This window comes from Talpa occidentalis, unplaced genomic scaffold, assembly GCF_014898055.3.
Source record: "Talpa occidentalis isolate TD23 unplaced genomic scaffold, MPIMG_talOcc4v2.1 talOcc4.4, whole genome shotgun sequence".
Lineage (NCBI taxonomy): Eukaryota > Metazoa > Chordata > Mammalia > Eulipotyphla > Talpidae > Talpa > Talpa occidentalis.
Window position 1 is genome coordinate 115,149,831 of NW_023604295.1, and position 13,251 is coordinate 115,163,081.

The 13,251-nt window shown below is 40.1% G+C and overlaps 1 protein-coding gene across 9 annotated transcripts in view; it reads left to right on the forward strand.

Moving 5' to 3' along the window:
• TACC1 (transforming acidic coiled-coil containing protein 1) overlaps positions 1 to 13,251 on the forward strand; it is a 109,919-nt gene that overhangs the window by 78,206 nt on the left and 18,462 nt on the right. For 4 of the 9 annotated variants that reach the window (XM_054700895.1, XM_037526089.2, XM_054700896.1 and 1 more), the window contains 3 exons: positions 5,592 to 6,705; positions 10,287 to 10,347; positions 12,741 to 12,948. In XM_054700895.1, the coding sequence (XP_054556870.1) occupies positions 5,741 to 6,705; positions 10,287 to 10,347; positions 12,741 to 12,948 (1,234 nt within the window). In that variant the 5' untranslated portion in view covers positions 5,592 to 5,740. The remainder of the gene's footprint in view (positions 1 to 5,591; positions 6,706 to 10,286; positions 10,348 to 12,740; positions 12,949 to 13,251) is intronic. The other 5 variants (XM_037526090.2, XM_037526091.2, XM_037526093.2 and 2 more) reach the window with 3 other exon arrangements.

A 13,251-nucleotide genomic window follows, 5' to 3' on the forward strand; every position in this document is an offset into this window, starting at 1 on the left:
AGTTTCAGGAATACTCAGTGATAATGGCATTTCCCCTCTCCTAAGACTTTGAAGGTTTTTCATAAACTTGTATTTAACTCAAGTAATATTTCAGCATATCAAAGTACAAACCAGAATGTCAAACTGTTACCTCAGTCTTTAAAATTTTGGCTTTCTATGCCTTTTCCTTTTAAAAATATTATGGGTGAGGGGAGGGAAAATTTCTTTTTACATTGATAATAGTCTGTGTCCTGAATAAACATAAAAGGCATCTGCTGTTTTAGCGCTCCCATGGGCAATTCATAAAACCTCTTAGATTTAAGGGAAGCTGATTATTGAAAGGAAGAGTTTCATTAACAGCAGCATATGTGGCAGAAGTGAAAATGTTGGTCTATTTTTGGATTTCCTCTGTGTTTGCTTTGAATTCATCTACTAATCTAGTCTCTCTGTCTGTGTTCATCAAGCTGCCAGGCAATGCTGTGCTTGTCAAAATTGTCCAAACTCATCAAACTCATTTCAGGGAAAGAGCTTTTTTCAGTACCCTGGACAATTTTTAGGGAATATAGGATTTTTGTGAAAATGGAAGGATAAATAGAGGTAGTTAGTTATATAACAGTGTTTTCAGATGAAAGGCAAGAACTGACAGCTGTGGCCAGGACTTTATTGGGAACTGGTGCCTCCTGAGAATTTGGGTATTTTTCTTCTTACTGAAAGTTACTTGTGGTTTGATACCTAAAATTTAGGTACTGTTTTAGGGCGGCATTGGGCAGGTGGGGTCAACTGGTACTGGAGCGCTGCTGATTCAGAGTGTAAATGTAAATGAAATCATGCTCAAACATATCGTTTTGAGTTATGTGGTTAGATTGGTTTTTACATTGTCAGGACTTCCAAAGCTGGTTTAAGTCAGTGAGCACTCCTGTCCTGTCTGCTCTTTCCCACCCTGTCAGTATGTTCTACTGTTGACTAAAGATATTAGATCAAGGTATTGTCAGCAGTGACTAGCTATTGGGCTGGGTAAGTTTACTTACCTGGCACCTGGCTTGAGCAATTGATAGAAATGCCTGAACAGGGAGTCTTGTTGGCGGAGCTTCTTTAGCCTCCTGCTCAGGCTGGGAACTGAAGCCAAATGAGGCGTTCTTCCCCATTCCACCATGGCAGGTGGCTTGCTTTATGATGCTGCAGTCAGGACTCCTAATCCATAGAATTATAGATTGCTGGGACTGGGCCGGGATTAGAACTTGCGTCTTACACTGAGATATAGGCTCCTTTTTTGTTCCTTCTCCCTTATCATTGTAAGGTACACTCTCCATTTCTTAAGTTTGAGATTCTCAGCTTGGGCAAAATAGCAGATGGGGCAGGGGGAGGGGAGCTCTACAAGGAGCAGGTAAATGCGAAGGAAAGTGGGAAGGTTCTGCGCTTTTCTAATGACAGAAATAGAAAGCTAGGAGAGAAGTAAGTGACCGCCTCCTCTCGCAGGATTCCTTTGGTCTCCCAAAGGCTTGAGGTTGATGATGGAGGAGTCTGGGAAGTAGAAAACAGATTGCAAGAAGTGGGTGAGTGTGGGATATAGAAGGAGGGGAGAAGGGCTGTTCAGTTCCCGACTGCTCAGTCTTGGTACCACTGTACTTTCCTTATCTCCCCCCTTACCTTGTCCCTGGAAGTTATCTCAGGCCTGTGGGGGAAGAACACAGCAGGGTCCTGGGGCCCAGGGAGTCTATGAGGGAGCAGAGATTTAGAAAAGGAGAATGGGGGAGAAATTATGTAACAAAAGAGAAAAAATTACTGTGATCCACTCCAGCACCACACAAAACAGAACCTCCACATTCCCACTTCCCAGATTAAACAGTTGTCAAGATTTTTCTGGGCTTGTTTACCCTCCCCTTTTTATCTTTTGTTTCATTGCTTAAGTATTTTTAAAGCAAATTTCAGGTGTCATGCCATTAAATACTTCAATTTGCTTCTCTAAAATATTTGGACATTTTCAAACATAACTATTAATGATACTACTTTTACAGAATGATTAAAATTCCAATATTATTTTAAATACGATGAATTCTTTTTAGGTAAACTTTTAAAAAAGATAACACCTATAATAAATTTAAATTTAAAATAAGGCTTTCAAAGAAAGTCTAGAATGTCGATAACTTATACACTGTATTCATTGTGACTTTAAGGTAGTCACAGCTATATCCATGACTTAAGTTATGTCAGGTGTTATTCACAATCTAGATTTCCTTTTTGAACTTACTGCCTTCAACATCTTTACACAGTAGTTTTTAGCACGTCCAATCCAACCCAGGGCCTCACTCTGACAGCCGCCAACCTCTTATGGTAGTATTTCCTGCATGTCATTGATGGTAACGCCATCTTATTCCACAAGCTAAAAATTCCTGCGTCAGCTTTGATGCCTACTTATTTTTTGGTCCTGTATTCAGCCTGTCACTAAACTTTATCAATTTTACTTTACCATCTTTCTCGAATTGCCTTAGTCAAAGTCCCCAGAGAAAGATGCTAACAGTTTTATTTGTTCCTTTTTGACCCCCTTTCAGTCCTTCTCCACATTACAATTAGAGTGAGCTATTCAAAACATAAATCTGATCTGATTGTCCCCTCTTTAAATATTATGTGGCTTCCTGTTACTCTCAGGATAAAGACCAAAAGTCTTAGCAAGCGTTGCAAGGTTCTGCAAAAATACTGCCTTTCTCCTTTTCCAACTTCAGTTCACCCCCACCTTCATTCAATAATTGTTGAATGAAGGTCTCTCTTTCCTAGTAAACTTTAAACTGCAGGAGAGCCAGACCTCATCCTTTCTGTTTGCTTTTGTATCACCAGAGCCCAGTACATAAAAAATACATGTTTGTTGAATGACTATTGAGTGAGAAAGAATGAAATGGGTGGTTGAACCATCCAGAAAACATGTTTACAGGTTATAATTTAAAGAATCTGATTATTACAAACCTGTTAAATCTAAATACTTGAAGGGCCTCCCCGGTGGCGCAGCGGTTGAGTGCAGGGTTGCGAAGTTGGCCGCAGCCTCTGCAGCGCCGGTTCGATCCCCGGCTGCTCCCCGGCCACCGGAGGAGGGTCCCGCATGGCTCGCAGACCTTCCTGCCGCCCGCTGCTCCCCTCAGCAGTGTGCTTCGGTCCTTCTGCCTGCTCTGCTCCCCGCTCTGGCTCTGGTGAATTCTCTCACCCTCCCGCGCTTCTGACTGTACCCAGTGCTTGTATAAATAAATAAATCTTAAAAAAAAAAAAAAAAAAGAATATCATAAAAAAAAAAAAATCTAAATACTTGAGGATTTGAAATCAAAAGGCCCTCAAGGATCTTTTTGCTCAACTTTTCATTTTGTCAATGAGGAAACAGACTCAGAATGCTGCAATAACTTATAAAAAGTCTCTAGATTCTTTAACGACAAAATCAGTAGTAGTTTACAGTTCCTCAGCTACTAGTGCAAACATTCTTTGTACCCAAGTCACTGTTCATGTCCAGAGGAAGGCTCTTTATGTATGTCCTAAATGCCCATTAGGGCCTCCCCGGTGGCGCAGCGGTTGAGTGCTGGATTGCAAAACTGCCCGCGATCCCCTGCTGCTCCCCGGCCACCGGAGGAGGGTCCCATATGGCGCGCAGACCTCTCCTGCCGCCCGCTGCTCCCCTCAGCAGTGTACTTCGGTCCTTCTGCCTGCTCTGCTCCCCGCTCTGGCTCTGGTGAGTTCTCTCACCCTCCCGCGCTTCTGACTGTACCCAGTGTATGTATAAACAAACAAACAAACAAATAAATAAATAAATAAAACATGCCTCTATTAAAAAAAAAAGGAAATAAATGCCCATTATTTAGCTATTATAAATAATGCTTCTGTGTTCAGAGGCATAGAATTAAAAAGGCCTCAGGGCCCTGCCTTTGCATTGGTATAGAAACCACTCTGAACTGTTACTGATGGATAGGGAGCTGGCTTCTTTGTACCCATTCCATTTTTGGTAGAGAGCTGGCTTCTTTGTAACCATTCCATTTCTGGTTAGTTCTGTTAGTTTTAATAGTGACTTGGGATCTGTTTCCTTCTAACAGTTGTCCATGTGATCCTAATTTTATTTTCTCAAGCTACAATAAGTACAATGCTTAGTTTTCTAAGCTACGTGTCTTAGACTAATTGTTTACAGACATAACTATCTTGATCTACATTCATATAAGGACGTTGCCTTTTGTCACTGTTTTTTTAAGATGAGCCTTTCAGAACTGAATTAAGAACCCATCTGAATTCACAATTCCAGATGTTAAGTGATCAGCTGAGACTACAGGGAATTATTTATTCTGGTCATCTAGAAATGAATCTAATGTAATGGTTAAATTCTTGGGTCTGGGGTTGGGCAGACATGGGTTTCTATTCTGGTTCTGCTTCTAACTAGCTATGTAAACTTGGACTTAACCTTTCTTAAATTAAGCCTGAATTGACCTAACGACACTTAAAATGAGAGCAAACAGGAGAATCCCTCTTACTGATTTAAAGTGTCCATATACTTTCAGATGTTCTTTTTATTTTTTTAAAGATTTATTTATTTATGCATACAAGAGCTGGGATGTAGGCCAGAGGTACAGGGGGTGAGAGGATTCACCAGAGACAGACTGGGGAGCAGAACAGGTGGATTGACTGAAATACATTGCTGATGGGAGCAGCAGGTGAGACAGGAGAGGTCTGCTGCACCATGTGGGTAGCTCCCTGGCTGGAGATCAAACTCTTGCTGCAGTGGCTGCTGATAGCTTCATAGTGCTGAGACTTAGCCCCTTGTGCCACCAGGGAGGCCCACTTTAAATGTTCTTGTTAAAATTTTGTGTGTAATGCAGTTGTTTCAGATTTTTTTGTTTCTGAGAAGTTTTGAGATTATGTGACAGAAAATGGTACAATGAAAACTACCATAAAACCATCCTGTATTTAAAAATGAAACATAAATTTGACTTATGTTTTTTAAGATCCAAGGATTAAAATGTGCCTACTGCTGGGCCTCCCAGGTGGCACAGGCAGTTGAGTGCCACGCTGCGAAGCTGTCTGCAGCCTCTGCAGCATGGGTTCGATTCCCAGCTGGCCAGGGAGAAACCCACATGCGCAGCAGACCTCTCCTGTCTCGCCTGCTGCTACCCGCAGCAGTGTCTTTGGTCCATCTGCCTGTTCTGCTCTAGCTCTAGCTCTGGTGAATTCTCTCACCCTCCCACTCCTCTGACTGTACCCCAGTTCTTGTATAAATAAATAAAAATCTTTTTTAAAAAATGTGCCTACTGCATAAAATTAGGGGCCTGAAATCCTCAGAGCCTAAAGTTTCTTCCAGACCAGTTACTTTAACCTACAGAGTCTTAATATATCAATATAGTTTTGCGGTAGGTCTATGATCTATTTAGCCTTTTCTTAAATAGCTCTATTTGGTGTAATTATTATTTGTATATCTGGGAAAACTCATTTTTGGGTTTAGTGCCAGCTGTTCCCTTTCAAACTGAACTCCCATCCTTGCCTAATTTGAGAGAGGCTTAATAAATGTAAAGAGGAGAACTTGTTGTTTGTCTATGTAATTACTTTTAATGCCCCAAAGATAATTCTTTAATAGTTGACTTTGTGTTTTATTTTAGAATCACAAGAAACTGATGAACGACTGGTAGCAGAAGTGGTTGAAAAATGTTCTTCTGAGACTTGTTCTAGACCCTCAGAAAATGAGGTGTCCCAGCAGGCTATTGGTTCTTACTCAGTCAAGGATTTCAAAGAAGAACCCGAACATGATATGAGCAGAATTTCAGTAGTGAGACCATTCTCAATAGAAACCAAGAATTCCACAGACATCCCAGCAACTCTTGGAACAAAAGCTGCCTATGGTTATGTAACTGCGGTCTCAGGCAAGGCTTTGCCCTCCTGTACGCCAGAAGCCATCCAGGACAAGGCAATGACAGAGGGTACCATGGGGGTTACACTGGAAGCTTCCACAGAAGCTGACCTAAAGGCTAGCAACTCCTGTCTGGAACCTGTGCCCAGCAGAAGCAAACTAAGAAAGCCCAAACCTATCTCCCTGAGGAAAAAAGTGAATGGCTGTGAGTTACCAGAAATGGAAGTTGCTCTGGAGGCCATGCCTCTCCCCGAGGCATCCTGTCAGTTCAGTGCTGAAGAAGTGGATGGGAGCACAAATCCTTCTTTGCTAGGAAGTGCCAGGATCCAGAAATCTCCTGATGTTAAGGAAACATCCAGGGCTCCCAGCAGTGACACCAATGATTCAGGGGCTGAGCTGCTAGAGGAGTCAAGGAGCTCACCTCTGAAACTTGAGTTTGATTTCACAGAAGATGTGGAAAATGTTGAGTCCAGGAAAGCCATTCCAAGGAAACTTGGCAGGAAACTGGGTAACAAATTGACCCCCAAGATACAAAAAGATGGTATTAGTAAGCCAGCAGCATCTAAAGATACAGAACAACCTCCAGCTCCAGAAGATGCTCCTCTCTCCCCAGCACCTTCTAAGCTGGATCCCAGTCAGTGGGATAACCCCAACTTTAATCCCTTTGGGGGCCACTCCACGCTGCAGAACTCCCCACCCCTCTCCTCTAAAGGCTCCTACCACTTTGACCCAGACAACTTTGACGAGTCCTCGGATCCCTTTAAGCCAACTACAGCTTTACCAAGCAGTGACTTTTGTTCTGCCGCTGCTAATCATGTTAATGAGATCTTAGAGTCACCCAAGAAGGCAAAGTCGCGTTTAATAACGTGAGTGACGAGGGGTGTGGGATGCGTTCTGTGTATTCTCTGTGAGTTGAGCAGCCAGCTTTTGGTTTTAGGGAACTGAAGTTACCTTGCGTTGCAACAGGGCAGGCAGAGAAACTCAATAACTATGTTGCCATCTTCACTATTTGGCCTAACTTATTGGAATCAGAACTCCCAGAGGTTTCATGTCAGATTTCTGCCGGGTTTCTAAATTCTCAGCTTATTCAGCTCAGTTCTTACCCTCGTTCACCCCCTCCTTGAGTACTTTTTTCTGTTAAAAAAATAAAAAGAATGGCATGAGATAGAGACTTGATGGTTTTTGGAAGTCCTATCTAGGCTGTCAGTAATCACTTTATATACTGCATACTGAATTCATGTGTCACTGCCAACTGCCATCAGATTGTGTATGGATAAAGCAAAAAACTCCAAGCCCACGAGTTACCTGTGCAGCAACAAAACATGTGAGTCTTAGTCTTGTCACTTAAATAGAAAGCTGTGCTTTCGGTTGGAAAAATACCTATCACTAAAATTTGGTAAAAGTCCTAATGTCTCCATGTTCAGCAACTGGCTCCATCAGTAAGGAAATGAATTTTCAATTAGAATGAAGAATATTATATAACACATTAATCTGACAAATTATTTGGTTAACCTTTAGTTGTATATCATCACCCCCCCCTTCCCCTGGGCCTGGGAAATCTAGAGCCACTTTTGCAAGGTCCTTGAAGTTCCCAAAGTGATGGCCTCAGGCCACAGTCCATGTAAAATTTTAGTTTGGATTTGTTACAGGATTATTACCTTATTGCAAAACTTGTGTTGATAACAATATAGGCCTTTGTGACTTCTGTGACAGTTTTCCCTAAAAATTAGATACAAAGAAGGGTCAGGAACATGAAAAGGGAAGATTACTATATTTTTAGTTACTATACATCAGTTGGAGATACAGTTTCATAATGACTTAGACTTTAAGAAACATATTAGATGGTTTGCTGAATTGTTCTAGAGAACAAGTTTTCAAGAGCAGAAAGTATCTATCAGGCCCAAGAAGCTTGAGTGTTGTCGGAATCAGTTCTTCATGGAATGTCTGCAGAACATCTAAAGGAAATGAAATGTCATTGGTAGTCTTGATCTGTTCTTCAATTACATATGAACAGTAAAGTGGCTGCTAAAAATTGGATGTCCTTAAAGTGCTCTCCTGTGGTTAAGGTTGGTTACTGGTGTCTAGACAGTGCTTGGGGTATGTGTTGGCCCGGTCATTGTCCTGTTGCTTCTGAATATGCGATAGCCTAACCACAGGATGCTTTTGCCTAGCAAGGTTGATCAGGATTCATTTGGAAGCCTTTGTTTCAGTTTTGCATGTTGAAGGCATGTAGCCCATGCATCCATGTTAGGTAAGATTAAGTCTAGGCCAAAAGGAGGAAAATTTACCATAAACCTTATTTTCAGTAGCAACAAGCGCCCTCTCTCAAGTGCTACCACCCTTGCCTGATAGCATTTTCTTCTTGTTCTGTTTTGGTGAGTGAACTTCTTAATCTGTATACTTTGTAGGTTTTGTTTTGTTTTGTTTACTCCGTTGCAATCAAATCTCTTTGTCCTTTCTAGAAGAGAAGGGAGCTTGACCTCATATGTAACTCTGGGATTTTGTTTAGCAAATCCGTCATTGGTAGGACAGACTGAAACTACACGTTTGGTGGTAAAACCTAGCGGAGGGTTAGAAGTTCTGTTAACAGGTTACAGTGTGACTTTTTTTTTTTTTTTTTTTACAGTGTGACTTTTTAAAAGGTGTATCTTAGTGACTTCTCAGATTCTTGTGTAAATGGAGATAGCATTTTATGCTTGGGATTTGTGGACCAAATTAAATTATGTAAAGTCATTTCAAGTATCTTAGTGATGCACACCTACAGTAGATAGCAACAGGTACATTTTCAACGACTATTATTTTCATTCATCCTTTAATCTGGATGACTAAATGTTTAACTATAGTCAGCAGTGACGTATCCTTTTAATGCATTTACAAATATTTGAAAATTTACTTTTCATCTCTAAGTTTGACTATATAGCATTTCTGAGTATTTCTACCACCCTCTAGGTTCCTGATAATCATTCACTCACCAGTGGTAATATTCATAAATATAACATTTTTCGTTTGTATCTCATCTTGTAGAAAGAACTTTGCAGCCTTTTTACATCTACCAGACTAGAGATAAATATTCCAGGCTTTACATAATTTTTTTTCTCCATCTGTCTGTCTCTTTTCCTGTCTCTAATTTTGTTGGTGCATCAGGACTACTGAACAAGTGAAATTTCTCTGTTTTCTGTTGTAAGTACTTCTGCTGTTGTTTCTGTTTGACCCCCGAGATGTTGGCACTTTCCTTTCCCGCCCTCCCCATACCGTCTTTCCATAGCATGTTGGCTGCCACTTCTAAGTTGGACCTGGTGATTTTTTGCATTTCATTTGCCACTTCACAAGTCAGCTTAGCCTTGCAATTGTCTGTACCTAAAGGATGAAGCTCTGCCTTCCTACCTTAGGTGCGAGAGCTTGCGCTCCTCGGCTTGGCACTCCTCAAGTGCGCTTTGAATATTGAGTGCTAGCTTGGCCCTGAAATCGTCCCAGCACTGGTTCAAGGGACTGCTCTGCTATTTATTCTTGGAAATAGGTGACTTTTTTGATGGAATAAGGCTGCTGGCTTAAAGCAGGGGCTAAATTTTACTAAGCTCAATGTGAGTTTGGTGGCAGGGGTTGGAATTTAGTAGGCGTATTAAGAAAGAAAGCCATGAACTGGACAGTATTAGTATACATTCTGGTAACTTACATGCTTGTGTGTTCCTCTCCTCCGACCCCTCCTCCTGCAAACACACACACACAGAAGAAGAAAAAATTGGTATTTGGGAAAGGGGGAAGTGAGGGGAGTGTCAGTGACATTTCAGGAAAATTTAAGTGCATTAGAACCAAATCTTTGCAACGCAAATTACATGCCAGTTTAAAAAATAACAGGTGGTTTGAACTTACCCCAGTTCCGGCTATGTTCATTTTCCATCTTACTACTTAATAGGAATGGTATCAGTTTACTTAAATATTTTCATACTTTGTGTTGACCACAGTTCTTCTCTGATAGCAAACAGGTCTGGAACTGCCTTATCAGACTTCTGTGGCTTTTAGTGCAATAAAGAATTTCTATCTAAAGAATCTGGCCCGGCGTGGTAATTTTTCTAATGAATGTCAAAGCCAAGTGAGTAAGAATCAGATGAACCAAATGTCTGTGAGTACTGAGGCTGCTCTCTGAAAGGTTTCTGGTAATGTGCTGTTGAAACTGGGGGGATCAGAGTACCGGCGTTTAATATCCCATAAAAGCAAAAGAGGTGGTCATTTCAGAGAACGAGTTGAACTATAGTCTTTGCTTTATTCTGTTTCTTGGGAGAAGACTCAGGCGAAAGATGTTGCCATCTCTAACGTGTAGATGTATGACTTGTGTGGTGCTTTATGCTTTGGCTTCTATCTGCAAACACTGCTGTCTCTGTTCCATTTCATAACCTAGAAAGTGTCTGTTTGATTACTAACCTGCTGAATTTTTTCCTTTTCTTTCCAGGAGTGGCTGTAAGGTGAAGAAGTATGAAACTCAGTCTCTTGCTTTGGATGGGTGTGCTCAGGTAAGTCTGTCTGTCACCAGAATGTCTTTTAAACCATTTATCCCCAAACTGGAGATTATATTGAGAGTGGGATAGGTAATGAAAACTTTCAGCAGGTATTTGAGTTGTCTGATAAAGAAACCAATTTCCGGGTCCTTAACTTCCTAAACTCATCTGAGAAGGCCCCTGAGGTCAAGGGAAACCTTTCACATTGCCCTTTCCCCAGTTTTTTATCAAATGTCCTCTCTCATTCATTCTAAATCTTACTAAGATGCATCACCATCAAATGTGAAACCTCTGGGTCACCAGAGAGATTGGAAATATTGGTGTATTAGGAAGGTAGTTGTCTCCAATAATGAGATAATATTTTTAAGTTTATATGAGTTTTAATTCATTGCTTTCAATAAAACAGGAGAACCTGAATTAATCAGGTAAAAATAAATTTGGACAATGTTAATGTTGATTATATTTCAATTTAAAAAATAACTTGATGAGGGCCTCCCTGGTGGTGCAGGGGGTTAAGTCTAGGCACTGTGAAGCTATCAGTGGCTGCTGCAGCATGAGTTCAATACCTAGCCAGGGAGCTAAACCACATGGCTCAGCAGACCTCTCCTGTTTCACCCGCTGCTCCCCTCAGCAGTGTATTTCAGTCAGTTAACCTGCTTTGCTCCCCACTTTGTCTCTGGTGAATCTTCCCTCCCCCTCCCCACCTCTGGCCACACCCCAGCTCTTGTATGTATAAATAAATAAATATTTTTTTAAAAATTAAAAATAACTTGATGATAGAAGTGTTTGCTACATAACTTGGAAAGGGGTTCAAGGAATTGAGAGACATTTTATTTCAAAACTTCCTTGTGTTTCATCTACTTATACATAAGATTTCTTATTGATTATAATTATACAAAAGAAAAATGGGAATAAAATTATTGAGACCCTTATTTCATTCCAGCAATAAATAATATTTGACCATAACTATATGAATTATTGGGAAACAAAAAATTCAGGCCCATTGGGTTTAAGTGAGATCCTTTTTTCTTTTTAGCACTCAGTTTCTGTGTAACTATGAACATAGAAATACATTCACTGATTAATAAAATGCATTTTAAGTTTAACTTACCCTATGTGATTTGTACCAAAACTTGGTACATACTTTAAGATTATTTTTAAAAAGGATTTGCAGGGCCTCCCTAATGGCACAAGGGATTAAGACTCAACCTATGAAGCTATCCACACCCACTGCAGCATGAGTTCAATCTCCGGCCAGGCAGCTACCCACATGGCACAGCAGACCTCTCCTGACTCATTCACTGTTCCTCTCGGCAGTGTATTTCAGTCGATCTGCCTGTTCTGTTCCCCACTCTGTCTCTGGTGAATCCTCTTACCCCCCACACCTCTTGCCGGTACCCCCGTTCTTGTATGCATAAATAAATAAATCTTAAAAAGATAGAAAGGATTTACAATTGGATTTACTCTTCATCTATTACAAATATATGAACTATTGACCTTCATTCAGGTGTTGCTAAAACGGGCAACAAGAGCCATAAGAAATTGGTACATGATTTGCTTCAGAAAGATAACTGATACTGTGTATAAAAGTATTAAAACCTGATGCATCAAAATATTGTAGTTTTATATTTTCAATAAAATCTTACTTTTGTGTTTGATAGTACTTGTCAGAAGTTGTAATAAATAATTGTAATAAGTCCCCTGAAGAACAGTGTCAACTAAGTGAGACTTACGGTCACAGAAAAGATTTTTTAAAGTTTTTAACTTTTTTAAACAAAAATATGATAGGAAGTCTTTTTGACAATTTTCAAGCATACCATTGTATTTCCTTGGGATAATTTCCTGGTGGTGGTAGAATAGAAATAGAAATTCAGAGAGGAAGAAGAATGATGTCCAGAAGATTAATGTCACTAATTCAAGAGCATGCACGTGTTCAAATTTAAATAGATCATAGGATATCAAAACATTAGAATAACTAGGTTGAATTAAATAAGGTCACTATTTAAAGTATATCAGATATTATTTGAAATTATTTAAATTTATGCTGGGAAGTTTTTAGATACCTCTTGAAAATACAATGGGGTACTTAGATTTTTCAAGAAATTTGGGAGGTAAATGAGTAAAATATTTAAAACTGTTGCCTTTGGATCACTTAAACTTGTTTATAAGTTTAGGCTAGAGAAGCTGAAATTTTCAATCCTCAGAATTGAATTAGAAAAACTAGTTCTAGAAAACACAGTATTCATGATTAAGAGATTCCAGATTTCTTCTATGATCCGTGTATCCAATCTGTGACTAACTTTTATCCAGTGTCCATATGGGATGGTGGTTGCTTCTGTTCCTGAAATGGTGCTTTCCCCATTGTTTGTGCTCCTAAGAGGTAACATCTGATCTACTTCATTTCCTAGGATGAAGAAACAGTGATCTCCCAGATTTCAGACATTTCTAATAGGGATGGCCATGCTACTGATGAGGAGAAACTGGCGTCCACTTCTTCGAGTCAGAAATCAGCTGGGGCCGAGGTGAAAGGTGAGCCAGAGGAAGACCTGGAGTACTTTGAATGTTCCAATGTTCCTGTGTCTGCCATAAATCATGCGTTTTCATCCTCAGAAGCAGGTATGGAAGTATATCTTCATCTTTAATGTACATAAGCACAGAAAAGCCTAAAAGCCTAAAGCAGGACGTGCCTTAGAGTTAATAGAAAATTGGGTCACTTGGAAGATAGATTTAGGATTTGATCTATGCTTTGCTGCTTTTTCTGGAAAAGAGACACAAAAGGGTGTCTTACTGAAATGCCAGGGACAGATGGACAAGTGTGGCAGGATGTTCAGGAGACACTGGTGTATGAGATAGCTTGTATTTTTTTTATGATTTATTTTAACGTGGCAACATCCTAAAGTACAGGTGCTTATAACTATA